The sequence below is a fragment of the Taudactylus pleione genome, unplaced genomic scaffold (genome assembly GCF_031769625.1).
Source record: "Taudactylus pleione unplaced genomic scaffold, aTauple2 ptg000037l, whole genome shotgun sequence".
NCBI lineage: Eukaryota > Metazoa > Chordata > Amphibia > Anura > Myobatrachidae > Taudactylus > Taudactylus pleione.
Genome location: NW_028284439.1, coordinates 13,539,337 through 13,555,576, shown reverse-complemented (window position 1 = coordinate 13,555,576; position 16,240 = coordinate 13,539,337). Strand labels below are relative to the sequence as shown.

Sequence of the window (16,240 nt, the reverse complement as noted above, 5' to 3'; positions counted from 1 at the left end):
AAAGAAGATATCAGGGTCGTTGGGATGTCAGCATGATGATACACAAAGACAACACAGAAAAATCTTAAGAGAAAAAACGAAGTATGAAGACAAAAAAAAAAAAAAAAAAAGATAATTATGGTTTTATTTCTATTATGGTTTGATTTTATTGGTATTTTATTATGTAATGAAGACAAACAGTGATACCTAAACTTCTTCACAATTCACAATAAATATGGCAAAAACAATTAAACCTCCTTATAGGTAAATGTTATGTGGTAATTTCTTTTAATATACTATTTCTTGATGTACACAGGAGTATAAATAAGAATATAAAAGTATTAAAAAAAGCTTTCAATACCTTAAATTTCACAGACCTGTGTAATTAGTGGTTGGTTGCGACAATACACTGTAAAATTATCTGGAGATCTTCCCATATAGTATATGTCCAGCATGAGCCTTACAAAAAGGACATTTGTGGTCATGCATCCACCTCTCAGATCCATGCCATTTCTAGTAGCATGAATGTAAACAGAGAGCCCCTCTCTCGTATGACAGTCAGTTAATCTTACGTCTATTTAAGATTGAGTATATTTTGGTTTTAGAAAGACGTGTGCACCACATTTAAAATCTTTAAGTAATATCAATGGCACAAATGGTGACCTCCAACACCACAAAGCTAGTTAAATTTGCATGCAATAGAAAATAATGTTGATGCAGTTTTTTAGCCATTGGTTACCATTTAGAAGAAGAGCGACACTTGGTAACCTTTGAACGGGTCGGATTAACAGTTCAACCAACGTTTGTCTTCCACATTCTGGTTTTGCTTGATTAATCTGGAAGAAACCAAAAACACAAAAAATTGGATTTTTTTTACGCTCTGTAAAAACCCGTCCTCAAAGACCATATGGGGGACGTTCCATTACTCTGGGTTATGCTTATGCGTTTGGCACTGAAACAGTTAACTGCTGACTCCCTCCCCTAAATAGCCCCTCCCACTTCCAGCAGCTTCTTAGTCTAAGTTTAACAGAACCACCCAGAAGAAAAGAAATAAAAACACACACTACATCTACCATGATAATAGGCAAAACTGGTACGAAACCAGACAAGCAGGGAGGGAGCTTAGCGTCCCCCAGTTGGACTTTGAGGAAGGGATTTTACGGTTAGTAAAAAAGCCAATTTCCTCTAATCCCTCTGGGTGATGCTCCATTACTCTGGGATTTCTCAAAGCAAGCTAATCAAGGGGGGTGGGGGAGCATCAGGACAAGCTGCCCCCAGAATCTTACGCCCAGTGCTGGCATCCTCCATTCCAAATGTATGCAAGTGGTAGAATTTGGTGAAGGTGTGAAAGTGACCCATCTAACGGTAGATGCCTTTGAGGCTGGCCAATCTCGTTTGGGTGTATCCATTAATACCAACAAAGACTCCATACGTCGTAAAGACTCCATACGTTCCAGATAAATGCATAAAGCATTCACAACATCCAAAAGTGACGAGGATGAACCATCCTTTGAGACAGAGGCCTGCCTAAATGCTGGAAGGACAATGTCCTGGTTCATATGAAATTTTGAGACTAATTTGGATAGGGTGGTTTTTATGCACAAAACAATCTTTTCTTCCAATGGTAAATATGAGCAGTGGAGGCTTACAGGAGAGAGCTGCCAGCTCTGAAACCATTCTGGCTGAGGAAATAGCCAAAAAGAAATAAAACCTTTAAAGTGAGATAACAAAATTCCACAGATTCAAATGGAGACCTTTGTAATACTTCCAACACTAAATTTAAGTCCCAGAGAGAAACCAGTGGGACGTAAAGTGGTTGAATATGAAGAACACCCTGTAAGAAGCCTCCTTCGAAAAAGGATAGATAGGGCCAATATCTGTCCCTTAAGAGAAGATAGGTGAAGAAACTTAGACAAGCCTTCCTGGAGAAAAGAAAATGCTAGAGAAACGCAAAAAAGTTCTGGCTGCCATTCTTGCCGCTCACACCAGGATATATACAACTTCCACACTCTATGATACATCCGGGAACTGACTGGTTTCCGGGCTTGGATCATAGTTTAAAAAATAACAGGAAACCCTTTAGCTCTCAGGACTTTGGTGTCAAGAACCAAGCCGTCAAAGCCAACTGATGCAAATCGGGGTGCGACACTGACCTGAAATCTGCAGGGTTTCCCGGGAGGACAGAGGGAGGGTGCGTGCACAGTACCAAACTGACCTTTCGGTAAGCCTGCGTGCCAGGTATAGCAGGAAAAAAAAAAGGGGGTGGGTGGGAGGAATATGCTGCACAATAGTGCCTTACCTTATCCACATAGTTGCCTCCTCGGATGCTAGGTCCGGTGGATACAGAGCCCCAGTGACTGCTCACAGTTTGGCGACTTCTGCAGAGGCTAGGAGTGTGAGGTCTCAGGCTCCAGCCTCTATTCTATCTGTCCCCACTCTGTTAGTGCTTGCCGCCTGCAATCAGGGGCTAAGCAGCAGACTTTAAAAAAGAAAATAAACTCAAATAAAACTTAACTGAAACAAGACTGCGTGACTGCCGGAAGTGGGAGGGGTTATGTAGGGGAGGGAGTCAGCAGTTAACTGCTTTAGTGCCAGACTCCAATAGGTCATAAGCATAACCCAGAGTAATGGAGTGTCCCCCAGATGGATGATAGAGTAAATGCAAGCAGCACAAAAAAAAACCAAGAATAAAAAAAACACATGTACATTTTCCAACTCACATTATACCATTCATCACATCTGCAGGCTCTGTGAGTACTTGGTAGACTACACAGGACACATCTATGCTCAGTGCACATCAAGAGCTATTTACACATGTGAAAATAACGGTTTAAGGGTTTACATTGCAGCTTTAACGCTCCTTGTTCTATTTCAGGTCTCCAGAAATAGACAACATATCTGAAGACTTAAGCTGGGTACACACTATACAATGTATTGTACAATATATAGCCCTGACGCGGATCAGTAACGATAGATCATACAAAACAGTGTGCGCGCCCAATCCATTCATCACATCGTCCCATCTACTGTCCTACACGGCAGATTGGACATTGCATTGAACGACGCGGCGCTGTTACATACAGCATGTAACCATACATCACATTGTTCTGATGCTGGGTGACGCCATCATATGGTGTGTAACCAGCATTACATTTATTTCAAATCTTTGTAAATTAAATAAAAGGTGATAGAGGTGTGAACCACACTTTTGGTCTTTGTAGTGATGATGCGGACACTTAATTGTTACGTCTTTGGCCCTCCAGGATGCCTTCTTCTGCATGATTTACTAGTGTGGCCCTTGGCCAAATTATTATGTGTGGGTGATGAAACTTCATATCTTTCAAGTATTTTTCTTTGCACATGCACGTGTGACGATTATCTAATGCTGCATTGCTGTGATCTATGTTTTTGGTCTTGCTTGTTGAGGTTAGTTTTTCAAAACACAAATTAAAAATAAAAAATTAACATTACGCGATTTAAAAAAAGAAAAAAAAAAAAGTTGATAAGGAGACATTTACATGTTTGGTTTAAAGGAAATGTATCTGTTCTGTCAAAAACAAAAATGCACTTGAAAAGGCATGTTAAATTGAGATTTCAACGCCAGTGTGTATGTAGGTTATGACACCCATACAGATTTCCAGCCAGAACATGAATGGTTAAAGCAACTGATCATCAGCGAGAAGGTTTGGCCCAAAATGCCATTATGTGCTTATCCTTCTTCCTAATTTCGGTCGATAAAGAGATTTAAAATGCAAGTCAGGGAGAGAGGGCCTTCTGACACCAAAACCATTCAATTGTTGGGCCATCCCAACAGAAACCAGGCACTTGTAATGGGTACAGTACAACATGTATACTTTATACAAAGCTCAATATTATGCTGGATGCTTGAGTGGTACAGCATCTTTCTTCCAATTGCTGAACAAGGTAATGCTTACTGCACAGGAATGTGGCAAAAAGTGCTCAGTCTAATTAAGGACTACTATAACTCACTGGAATTACTAGCAATACTGAATATACTATAACCTGAAATCACCTATTCAAACCTCCAAACAGATGGTTACAGTCATCTGATATACAACCAACTAGAATGTACCAAAAAAACAAGGGCAACCATGGAAATAAATTAGTGAAAATTGTTATTCTATGCATTCAGCGGGTAATTGTGGGGCCAAGTTTCTCTAGTATAACCATGTTAACACTTAATTTATATTAATACAGATTTTTATTTGAAGCAAAAAATACTATATAGTTTTAAAAAGTGTGGGTGCTCAGGAAAACCGTTAATTGTTTTGATATTCTGAAAATATACATAAAAAATGGTCCCTTTTCAAAAGGAACCAACTACTAGGTATTGCCATTTACATGGCAGCCCCTCATATTCGAGCAAGACAGCTTTTAAGGCTGTTCACAAACATGGGCATGTCAGCATATAGATAACAATATCTGAGGTACAGATCACGCTGTTTGATATCAATCTTCTTAAGAGTTTCGGGATAATGGAAGAAACTGCCCACTGACAACCTCCTGCATGTGGCGCAATTCGGACGCCGGAAACAAATCAACCACCAAGGGATGTGAGACAACATGGAGATCTTTCATCTCATGATCTATGCTTGGCTCCTGCATGACACTAAATTAATGTCAACTACTACTACACGGTGTATGAAGAGTTATGTATTGCTGGTAGCAACCATGGGGTTGGCTATAGAGAAATCAGTATAACAATGTCACGTTCTCTCTATTTATTTTACAGTGCGACTGTTAAAAGTGTTACAACATTTTTTGTAAAAAGGTATGCTTTAAATAAATGTACGCTTTCTTTACTCTGATATTTGCCTGGGTATGAAGCTTTATCTAAGGTATTGGAGCCAAGTGATGGTCTGAGAAACAGCCGTGTGAGCGTTGCCTTAATGCAGTAGTCACTGCCAGTTAACTCCAGGTACCAACCCCATTTGACAGTGCGGGCAAACAGTTTGATGGAGAGTCTTTTGCATGACACACTAGCAAAGTATATCTTAATGCAGGTCTATTCTTGTTGGAGCAGGGCCTATGTGGCCCAGCCCATGCCCAGCTCAACCTGGGCATGACCATCATCTGGTTTCAAAGGACTTGTGAAAAAGCAATTTATTCTAATCTGTTTAAACCATTTCAGCCAGCCAAGCGATGCAGCAGCAGTGCAGGGCAGACAGATGAGTACTACCAACACCTATAACTTAATAAAAAGATCTGCAAAACAAGTCCTCTCCACAAAGAAGATCTTTTCATTAGGTATATTAAAAGCTTTAATTTGCATTACTGTAGCTCCAACTGATGTTTGTAGACACTTGTTGTACATTGGCAGAGAACATTATCTTTTAAATGTAATTTAATAAAAGAAAAATTGCATACCTTCAGGAAAGCATGGAATCTTGGTTTCAGCTTCTCACACTGTATAATTGTTTCTTTGCTCATTTCAAAAAAATTTACAAAAGGTGGATAGGTTTTTACCAAATCATTTGACTGAAAAGAAAATTGTGTGTAAGTTAATAAAATAAGCTTCATCAATAATTTAAAAAAAATAAAAATAAATTAAAAATGTGTAAGCATTTTAAAACAAACATACAAAGGGACAAGAAGATCAAAATTCTCATAATTATGTTCACACAAACTACTGTGAAGTAGCCGCTCTCAAATGCATTTGATAAAACCAATTCAACAATAAACTGTAGAACTATAAAATTCCACAATACTATAAAAGTGTAATGTGTAGCTTGAGATTTGAGCTTAAGGCTGCACTGCTGCCACGAAGGCCAACTTATGTCACATTCCTCACAAAGGTGGGAAAGAGTATGGGGTACGCTGTCTGAAAAGAGAGTAGCACAGAATAAAAAGCATGAAGCTAAATTCTGCTTCAGATATCTGAAAATAGTTAACTTTTTGTTGTGGGTACATTGAGCACTCACAGCTTGCACAATACAGTTTAAAGCAGCTCTCAAGGATAGATTGAAAAATTCAACCCCATCCTAGAGTGTGTTTTTCTCTTATATCCTATGAGGTACATGAACACTGAAGTGTACAGGGTCCAGATCTGGTGAAACCAGCCTGGAATTAGGCTGGGCATTCGTTCCAATATCAGAACAGAGATTGTGAGTCCATACTGGACGACGTTAATGAACGACGAAACGATCACCGCTCTGTCATTTATTAACAATGCTCTGGCTGCTAGCGATATCGCTAGGTTTGATGTGCAGCACATCAAACATGGTGACCGTCACTAGGGACCGCAGGAGTGCACATTCATGAGTACACACACCGAGCGATGTAGAAACGGTATATTGGCCTGACATCGCACCAGTGTGTATCTGGCTTTAATCTTTGCTCCAGTCTATTGTAGAGTTCACACAGCTCACCATGTCAATGTGGAGTTCTGCATCAGCAAGTGAAGCCTCAGTAATCATAATACAATTATCGGAGGGTGTTCTTTGGCCCTATGCAACTCCGCCAGATTAATTTATTTAGACCCGATGCATAAAGAGGTCAGTTCAGAACTTTGTTAAGGTTTCCTTCTCTTTAGAAAGGATTCTACCTCCCAGGCTACAACTTCGAAACACATAGTCCTGCTGTAATCCAGTCTTAAGGGTCCAGACTCAAGAGAGTTCTCTTCTAAGTACGACACTGGGGTGAATGTAATCCTCTTACATACGAGAAATTCTCCTTCGGTGGATGATTTAATGGTGAAGCTAGCATTCAAGACAGGAAGAAGTTGGTAGCCCACTACTTTTCCCATGCCAAATGTTGTGGCACTTACAGATGCAAGTTGCATCTGGGGTTCCCCACAGACTCTTAACCTCATGCAGAATTTGAAGGGTTTACAATCCAGAAGACCCAAGTCTGAATTGCTAAACTTAGTTGAACACATTCTGGAAGGCAATCAAAAATTTAGAGTATGCAGCTCTGGAAATTGGGCTCATCGGAGCTAGATTTCACCTTCAGTGGTTTTTCGCTTGGTATACCCTCGAGCTTAAATGTTTGGTAGGTGGTCATGGAAGACTACTCCCGTTTCATCGGCTTTACCAAGAAATGTTTTATTTGGTCCAAAACCAGATAAGATTGTTAGGCAAATGAAGGCTCAAGACCAGAGCTTAAGGGGACAGTCATTTGTTACTCAGCAGAACAGAGGGAAAAAAAACAGATACAAAGTTATAGCTTTCAGTACACCGTCTCTAAATGAGGAGAGGTTACAGAGCGATTAACAGGACCATAAAAAGGTGTAAAAAATTATTGCTGCTCTAGATTGGTCCTACAGCTTGAAATAACCTTAGTCAGTCAATTTAAATACTGATGTGTGGTAATACAGCTAGAAAAAAAAATAAAAAAACAACATGCACATTACAGCAACTTTATAACCTAAATTACTAGATCTATTAATAGTGAGCAATAAAAGCACTTTTTAATCTGTTTTTTGCTAGTCCTGCCTAATTGTAACGCTAAATAAGATTGTTGTCAGTATTATATAATTATATATTATAATTATATAGTATTATATATTATATAATATACGTATTATGTGATTTACAACACTCAACCATATTTCTTAAAATGTACAAACTGGATTGGAATGTATGTTGCTACACTGTACTTGTATGATAGCAATCCATTTAATCTAATATAGTTTAGTTTTACTTTACTGGATTACCACAGTCCACACTTTGCACCAACACCATCATTATTAGGTATTTATACACCTGAAACTTCTGTGGAATATGGGATATACAAGTACAGTTATGTTAGTACTTAACTATTGCTAACTTTGCCTACATTACTAATCTTCATTGCTCTATTGTTAATGTTACATTTCATTACAGATTTGTAATATTATACATGAAGTTACTTTATGATTACCGTTTCTGCAATATTGGTTTGAATTAAAATGGAATACGTTAGTCTTAATTATTTACGTATACATTCACGTGGTGACAGTGATATCAATGAGAAATTACTACATTAGACTAGCCCATAACAAGAGATATGGTAAGAATTTACCTTTGTTATCTCTGTTTCTACGAAGTCCATAGGGTCCACAGGGTTGACCTTGGGGTATAGCTGGATCTGGATCCACGGGCACCACGCAGTTAAAGCTTTGCTGCTCCCAGGATGCACTTGGGTCCGTCCTCCTCTATACCCCGCCCCCGACCACAGGCATTTCAGTTGGTAAGCTGCTAAGGCCGGAGGAGGAGACTAAACAGAGAGAAGGAAGACTGGAACACACAAGAAACCATACTCTCAGAAATGGGAGACGGAAAACCGGTGACCAGCCACATAGCCCATTTGAAGCCAGGTGCGTCAGGGCGGGCGCCCTGTGGACCCTATGGACTTCGTAGAAACAGAGATAAAGGTAAGTTCTTACCATATCTCTTGTTTTCTACTTCAGGATCCATAGGGGGTCCACAGGGTTGACCTTGGGGATGTCCCAAAGCAGTTCAACTAAGGGCGTGGACGCTCCTGTGCTGAAAGGAGTACCCGGCGCCCAAAAGGATGCATCCCGAGAGGCGAAGGTGTCAAACGTATAAAACCTCAAAAACGTCTGAATTGAAGACCAAGTAGCCGCCTTACACAGCTGAACAGCGGAGGCGCCACGTCTAGCAGCCCAAGAGGGACCCACAGAACGAGTGGAATGAGCCTTAACAGAGGCTGGCACAGGTAAACCCTCCTGTGCATAAGCCTCACAAATAACTGAACGAAGCCAACGGGCTAACGTTTGCTTGTTGGCAGGCCAACCCCTCTTGTGAAAACCGAAGAGGACAAACAAAGAATCCGACTTCCTAACCGAAGCAGTCCGGTCCCCATAGATTCTAAGTGCCCGGACCACATCCAAGGAAGCCTCACCAGCAGAAAGATCAGGTGACTGAAAAGCTGGCACAACAAGTTCCTGATTAATGTGGAACTTTGAAACCACTTTGGGCAAAAACTCAGGACACGTGCGGAGCACCGCCCTGTCCTGGTGAAAAATCAGAAAAGGAGGTCGACAGGAAAGCGCCCCCAATTCTGAAACCCTCCTGGCAGAAGCAATTGCCAGGAGAAAAATGGTCTTAAACGTCAGCCACTTGAGCTCCACCGACTCAAAAGGAGGACCCTGCAAGACCCTCAGCACCACCGCCAAGTCCCACGGAGCCACGAAGGGAGGCTGGATCCTGAGAACACCTTGGAAAAAGGTGTGAACATCTGGTAGTGTAGCAATCCGTCGCTGAAACCACACGGACAAAGCAGACACATGAACCTTCAGAGAGGCCAGGCGTAAGCCGAGGTCCAAACCCTATTGAAGAAACTCCAAGATTCTGGAAACCCGGAACACCTGAGGATCATAGTTTCTGGATTCACACCACTGAAAATAAGTGCGCCACACCCTGTGGTAAATCCGCGCGGAAGCAGGCTTGCGTGCCCTAAGCATGGTACCAATGACCGAACTGGAGAAACCCCTAGACCTCAAGACGGCTGTCTCAAGAACCACGCCGTCAAAGACAGCCGACCCAGATCCGGGTAAAGGCAGGGCCCTTGAGACAACAGGTCCCGACGCTGAGGAAGAAGGTACGGAGCGTCGATGGAGAGGCACCTCAGATCGGAGTACCAAGGACGTCTGAGCCACGCCGGAGCCACCAGCACGAGCGTGCCGCCATCCTGCTTGAGTTTCCGCAGAACCCGAGGAAGCAGGGATATCGGAGGAAACAGATACGCCAGGTGAAACGTCCATTTCACCGACAGAGCGTCTACCAGACAGGCGCCTGCGTCTCTTGTCCTTGACCCGTACACGGGCAACTTGTGATTGTGACGGGAGGCCATCAAGTCCAGCTCCGGCAGCCCCCACCTGTCCACGAGTAACTGAAACACCTCTGGGTGAAGCGACCATTCCTCGGGATGCACGTCGTGACGGCTGAGGAAGTCCACCTCCCAATTGAGGACTCCGGGAATGAAGACTGCCGAGATCGCTGGAACGTGACACTCCGCCCAAGCAAGAATGCGAGACACCTCCGACATTGCTGCCCGACTGCGAGTTCCCCCTTGGTGGTTGATGTACGCCACCGTGGTAGCGTTGTCGGACTGCACCTGAACCGCCCTTCCGTGAAGAGCGGGGCCGGACGACTGCAGGGCCCTGTACACAGCCCGCAGTTCCAGGATGTTGATGGGGAGAAGTGCTTCTTCCGCGGACCAACGACCCTGAAGCGATAATGAGCCGGTCACTAGCCCCCAACCCCGGAGACTGGCATCCGTCGTGAGCAGGACCCAGTCCGGGATCCAAAAGGGGCGCCCCTCGACCAGATGCGCTGTCTGAAGCCACCAAGCCAAAGACTGCCGAACCTCCGGGGACAACACCAGCATCTGAGAGCGGATCCGGTGAGGTAACCTGTTCCATTCCGATAGAATCAGCCCCTGCAGGGGCCGGGAATGGAACTGGGCAAATTCCACCATGTCGAATGTCGACACCATGGATCCCAGAACTCTCATAGCTGAATGGACCGACAAGCGGCAACTGCTCAGGCAACTGTGTATCCGCAGCTGCAGGGAGGAGACCTTCTCCGGAGTCAGGAAAATCCGTTGCCGACGAGAATCCAGCAGGGCTCCCAAATGAACCATCCGCTGTGATGGAATCAGGGAGGACTTCTTCCAATTTATCAACCACCCGTGTGCTTGAAGACAAGGAATGGTCAGGTGGAGATGTCGAAGAAGCACCTCCGGGGAACTCGCCAGCAGCAGAAGATCGTCCAGGTACGGCAACAGACGTAGACCCTGACCCCGAAGGTGGGCAGCCATAACTGCCATCACCTTGGTGAACACCCTCGGAGCCGTGGAAAGGCCGAAAGGCAACGCCCGAAATTGGTAGTGATGGTTCAGGATAGCAAACCTCAGATACCGCTGATGTGCCGGTGCTATGGGCACATGGAGATAGGCGTCCTGGATATCGAGGGAGACCATATAATCCCCGGGTTCCATCGCCAGAATGATGGAACGTAACGATTCCATCCTGAACCTGGGAACTCTGAGGTATCTGTTCAGAGACTTCAAATTCAGGATAGGGCGATGAGAACCATTGGGTTTCTGTACCAGAAACAGAGTAGAATAGTACCCCGTCCCGCGCTGAGACTGCGGAACGGGAACAATGACCCCTGCTTGTAGCAAGGATTCTATAGCTACCTGAATCTGACCAGCTTTGGTCTTGTCCAGAGAAGGACTCGTACAGAAAAACTGGTGGGGCGGCCTGAACCGAATAGACAGGGCGTACCCCTGAGAGACTACTTCTCGAACCCAGGCATCCGTGGTGGTACTGTGCCAACACTGGGCGAATTGGAGAAGTCGGCCTCCCACTCTGGGGTCCCCCAGAGAGAGGCCCGTCCCATCAGGCAGCAGGCTTATCCTCCTGCTTGGAAGAAGGGCGCCGAGCACTCCATGCTTGCTTCTTGGGCTTGGGTGCGGCCTTGGTCGCCGAATGTCTCGGGAAGGACTGGCCCTTGGCCTTACCCTGAACCCGAAAGGACCGAAAGGCAGAGCTCCTCACTTTAGCCGGCGCAGAGGCCGAAGGGAGGAAAGCCGACTTGGACTTAGCCAAAGTATCCACTATTTTGTCCAAATCCGGACCAAATAGTAAATCACCATTAAAAGGCAAGGCCTCCAGACCCTTTTTTGAATCTGCATCAGCCCTCCAGGACCTCAGCCACAGGGAGCGCCGAGCAGACACCGCTGCAGCCGACACCCTAGAAGTGAGCAGGCTGGCATCCAAAGACGCTTCCCCAATATAGGAAGCTGCATCCCGCATCTGTCCCACTAACGCTCTCTGGATATCCGGAGCCTCATCAGGAAAGGTATCCTCCAAGGCATTGGCCCATGCCTCAATGGCTTTAGCCACCCAGGAGATAGCCATGGACGGGCGAGCCACCGCCCTGGAAAGAGAATAAATGGACTTTGAAGGATCCCACGGACAGGAAGGTGGAGACTTGTATAAAGAGGAGATAGACGGCAATGGCAGCGTCGCGCTTTTGATCAAGCGGGTAACGTGGGAATCCACCGCCGGCGGAGTCTCCCATTTCCTGCAATGAGCTTCAGGAAAAGGATAGTTCGCCGCCAACCTCTTCTGTGGATGGAACCTCTTACTGGGTAATTGCCAGGCCGCCGCCATATGATCCGATAATTGATCAGACAGGGGGAACACAGTTGAAGTCACCTTGGCCTTTTTAAAATTAGGAAACTTCGACCTAGGAGCCGGCGCATCATCCTCAACATGTAGGATAGCCCGCACCGCCCTAACTAAGGCTGGAACATTAATAGAGGACTTAGCTTCCACCTCCTGCCCCATGGCATCAGAGTCAGAGTCCTCATGGATTTCTCCATCATTTGAGGACACTTCCGAGTCCGACAACTGCGCAGCTAGTGAACTCACAACCGGACGTTTAGATGCCCTTGGTGGCACATCGCCTTGCAACATGGACTGAAACGCCGAGGATGAAGCCGCCAGACTCTGTACGGAGCTGGAGAGAACATCCACCCAAGGCGGAGGAGCCGTCGGGGCAAAACTCTGCAAAGGCACTACAGACTGACGCGTCACTGGGGAAGACTGCACATACACAGGCAGTCCCGAGTAAGGACCCACAGTCTGGGCCCCGGGGGGAGACCGCAACATTTGTGGAACACCCGGGGAATGGGGGATGGTGGCTGCGGCAACGCCCTAGAAGGGACCGCTGATGGGACCGATAACCGGTCCGCAATAGATGCCAGCACCTGTGAAAACATCGCCCAAGGAGGGTCCTGTGATACAGGGGGGTTGGAGGGGCCCGGTACCAGCTGGCACCGCCCGCACAGACCATCCTGAGATAAGTCCTCCCCATCAACTCCAGCAGCACAGCATCTGCAGGAAAATAGCACAGGAGCCACAGAGCGCTCAGTCTCCTCATCAGACATGATACCGTAAATCACAAGAAATACGTATCACCAGAGAAATTACAGTTTTAACACCCGCGCACTCACCAGTATGCGACAACAGCCCAGATATGGTACTGTGTAGCACACAACAGTATGTGACTGACCCCACAAATACGTGATTTATATAAGTGAGGGTATCAGAAAAACGCCCTTCCCCCACACACCTGCGGGCCGTAGGAGAAGGAAAGGGATAGTTATAAGCTGACAGTAAGGAGAATAAGTCACAGACAGGCAGCACTAGCAATAGTCACATACAATGCAGAAAAGTTAGTACTCACTGCACCTTCCGCTACAATCAACCGCCCAGATTCAGTGTCTGGGAGGGCTATAGCGCTGTGTACACTGTCCTTTAGCAGGGGAGAGGTACACAGGGGGACCAGTCCACTTGATACCGCCTGGGAGTCTGCGATGCCTGCCAGTAAAGATGGCCGCCGGAGACCTCAGAGGAGGAGTGGCCGTAAGATAAGAGCAGCTCAGCGACGCCAGACTGCTAGTTGAAAGGCGTGCTGAGCTGAGGGGAGGAGCCGCTAGACAGGGAAGGCTGTCTCCCCTGGCTAGCAATTAACCCCCGGGTTGCCGGTCCCGCTACCAGCCTGTTACCCTGGTGGTCTAGCGGACATGCGGGGTATTCCTCAATAGAGGGGGAGCCCGCCGCCGCCGCTAGCGCCTTCAGTCTGGTCTGTCCCCAGAGACCGGAGGCTTCTGACTGCATAAAAAGTATCCGCGGGCCGCCGCACGCGGCGACCCGCGGCTTACCTGATCCCCGTCGCGTCCGGCAGCAGTCAAGGGAGTCCCCAGAGCCCGGCTAGTACAGGCTCTGGGGTCCCGCCGCGATCCCCAGAGCTGTACTGGCGTTGCGGCGCCAGCGGGGAGAAGGAGCGGCAGCGTGGACGTCCTAAAGGACAGTCTGATGCTGCCGCTCTAAAAGTGTAAAAAAAGTAGAAAAAAAATAAAAAATGTCTCTTTTAAAATAAAGCTATGGGGCTGCTCCTGCTCCTGCAGCCCCACTGCGACAGGGTGACCCGACTCCGGCCGGGCACCAACTAAAACTGAGGTGCCTGTGGTCGGGGGCGGGGTATAGAGGAGGACGGACCCAAGTGCATCCTGGGAGCAGCAAAGCTTTAACTGCGTGGTGCCCGTGGATCCAGATCCAGCTATACCCCAAGGTCAACCCTGTGGACCCCTTATGGACCCTGAAGTAGAAATACATGATATGTTTTACTTAAAGCTACACAGGAATAAGAAAATTATTAAATATAAATCAATAAAATAGCTGCATTAAATCATATTTAGTGACATGCAACAGGGACAATTTTCTTAATGGAGACCATATTATGGAATACTTAAAGATAGAAATACTTATAATGTTCTTTGCAATTGTAACTCTGGTATTGAGGCTGTGCCTAGAGACATTCTATACAATTTGGGTGCATTAGCAAGAAAGGATACATCTGTCCTTTATTAAAATGTAATTGTCATGAAATTACAAAAATTATTACATACAGATGTGTCCACATACATTTTTACTTCCTTGCGCGTTAAACAGCCCTTCTCATTGCGCAATACCGTGGTGCGACTTGGTAGCGTTGAATCTTCTCGTTGACTTTTTACCTTCAAATGTGTCTCACTCGCAAAGTGATATGAATAGAATACACAAGTCGCTTCTTCTGATTAACATGATATGCGGCTTGCCTATGTTTTGTGTGCAACTGCGGGTGAAATACTACATTAGTGTCACAGCCGCTAACACTGTAACCTAGTATTTAGCATGCATATGCAGCCACAGTTGCACACATAATATAGGCATGCCACGTATCATTTTAATCAGCAGAAGCTGCTTGTGCGTACTATTGATATCATTTTGTGAATAAGACATTTGAAGGCAATAAGTCACACTAAAAGATGCTTGGCGCTACAGAGTCGCACGGCGCTCACGTGTTGTTTAACGCAACTTGTAGCGCACGGAGGCAAGATGATTGTGTACACATCCGTATTACAACCCATTTAGCTGCCCATTACACGTAAACCATTAATCTCACATATAATTAAAATATATAATCCGCTTTGTAATAAATTCTAAAACATTTAATTTAGAATATACACACACACATATATATATATATATATACATACATACATACATATACATACATATACATACATACATACGAGGAATAGAATAAACTATTCCACTTGAGGGTGCGCGATATCATAGATTAACTAAGACACAGATGTAAAAAATCATTAATATTTAATATAATATAAAAGTACCTAGTTCTTGGCTAGGCTTGCATAAAACCATACACCACACAATTCCAATACATATATATACATATATATATATATATATATATTATAATGGAACAATATCCTGATATATCCCCACTTGACTGTTGATAAACAATAACGTGCCTAGAAACCACTAGAGCATGTATCCGATCATATTCTTTCACAATCTCACTCTAGGTAGCAATGCTACAATGCTGCCAGGATTGTTCATATATCTTATCCAATATCAATTGATGATCTCTTATTCATTTATAGAGAAAATATGAAAGGTCCTTTATCAAATGAGGAATAGAACCTCTTAAGTGGCTTCTTCTTGTGGAAAAAAAAAGAAACAAAAAGCATTAGGGTATAATGGTATCAACTGCTCAGATATAATAGAGCTCTCACTGGCCGTATCCCGTTTTCAATCCGACATCAGTCTTCACCGCTGTTAGCGCAACACCCGCCGTATTTTGCCAAGGAGTAATGGATATTTACTATCATTCATAAGTCATGTATCGCCCCATATGGAATAATAATGGGCGTACTCACAGTCTTGTATCAGACACTCCTGGCTGGCTCCAGTGTTTAATCTTTTTAGCGTATAGCGTGTATAAAGGGAATCGCATCCAGCATCTGAGTCTCCACGAATATCATCCAGTAAGTATCCACAGATATGCCAGGGGTCAGGACTGGTCCAAACAATGTCCCTATAAATGTCCTTGACGCGTTTCTCTGCCTGGTTCAAATGGCAGTTTCTTCAGAAGGTCAGTAATAGAGGGGGACGCTCCTCCAGTCTTTTAAAGCACTCACAACCAATTGGGTGTTTTCAACAATCAATTAATTAATTATAAAACATCTGTGTCTCAGAAACCAGTGCATAATTGCACCTAAGATTTTGTGACAAAACAAACATATCACTCTATCAAAAAAGATCATTCAGAATATAAATACATTCTATTACATACACATATAAAAAGAAAAATCCTTCCTAAATATATTCATATAAATAAATAAATGGCATCATTCAAAAGGATCGCACATAAAC

At 44.7% G+C, this 16,240-nt stretch overlaps 1 protein-coding gene across 2 annotated transcripts in view; it reads right to left on the bottom strand.

Moving 5' to 3' along the window:
* Window positions 1-16,240, bottom strand: part of ECT2 (epithelial cell transforming 2) — a 137,369-nt gene that overhangs the window by 47,160 nt on the left and 73,969 nt on the right. For both annotated transcript variants that reach the window (XM_088452408.1, XM_088452410.1), the window contains exons 17-18: window positions 5,368-5,478; window positions 719-815 (exon numbers count right to left, since the gene is read on the bottom strand). In XM_088452408.1, the coding sequence (XP_088308534.1) occupies window positions 719-815; window positions 5,368-5,478 (208 nt within the window). The remainder of the gene's footprint in view (window positions 1-718; window positions 816-5,367; window positions 5,479-16,240) is intronic.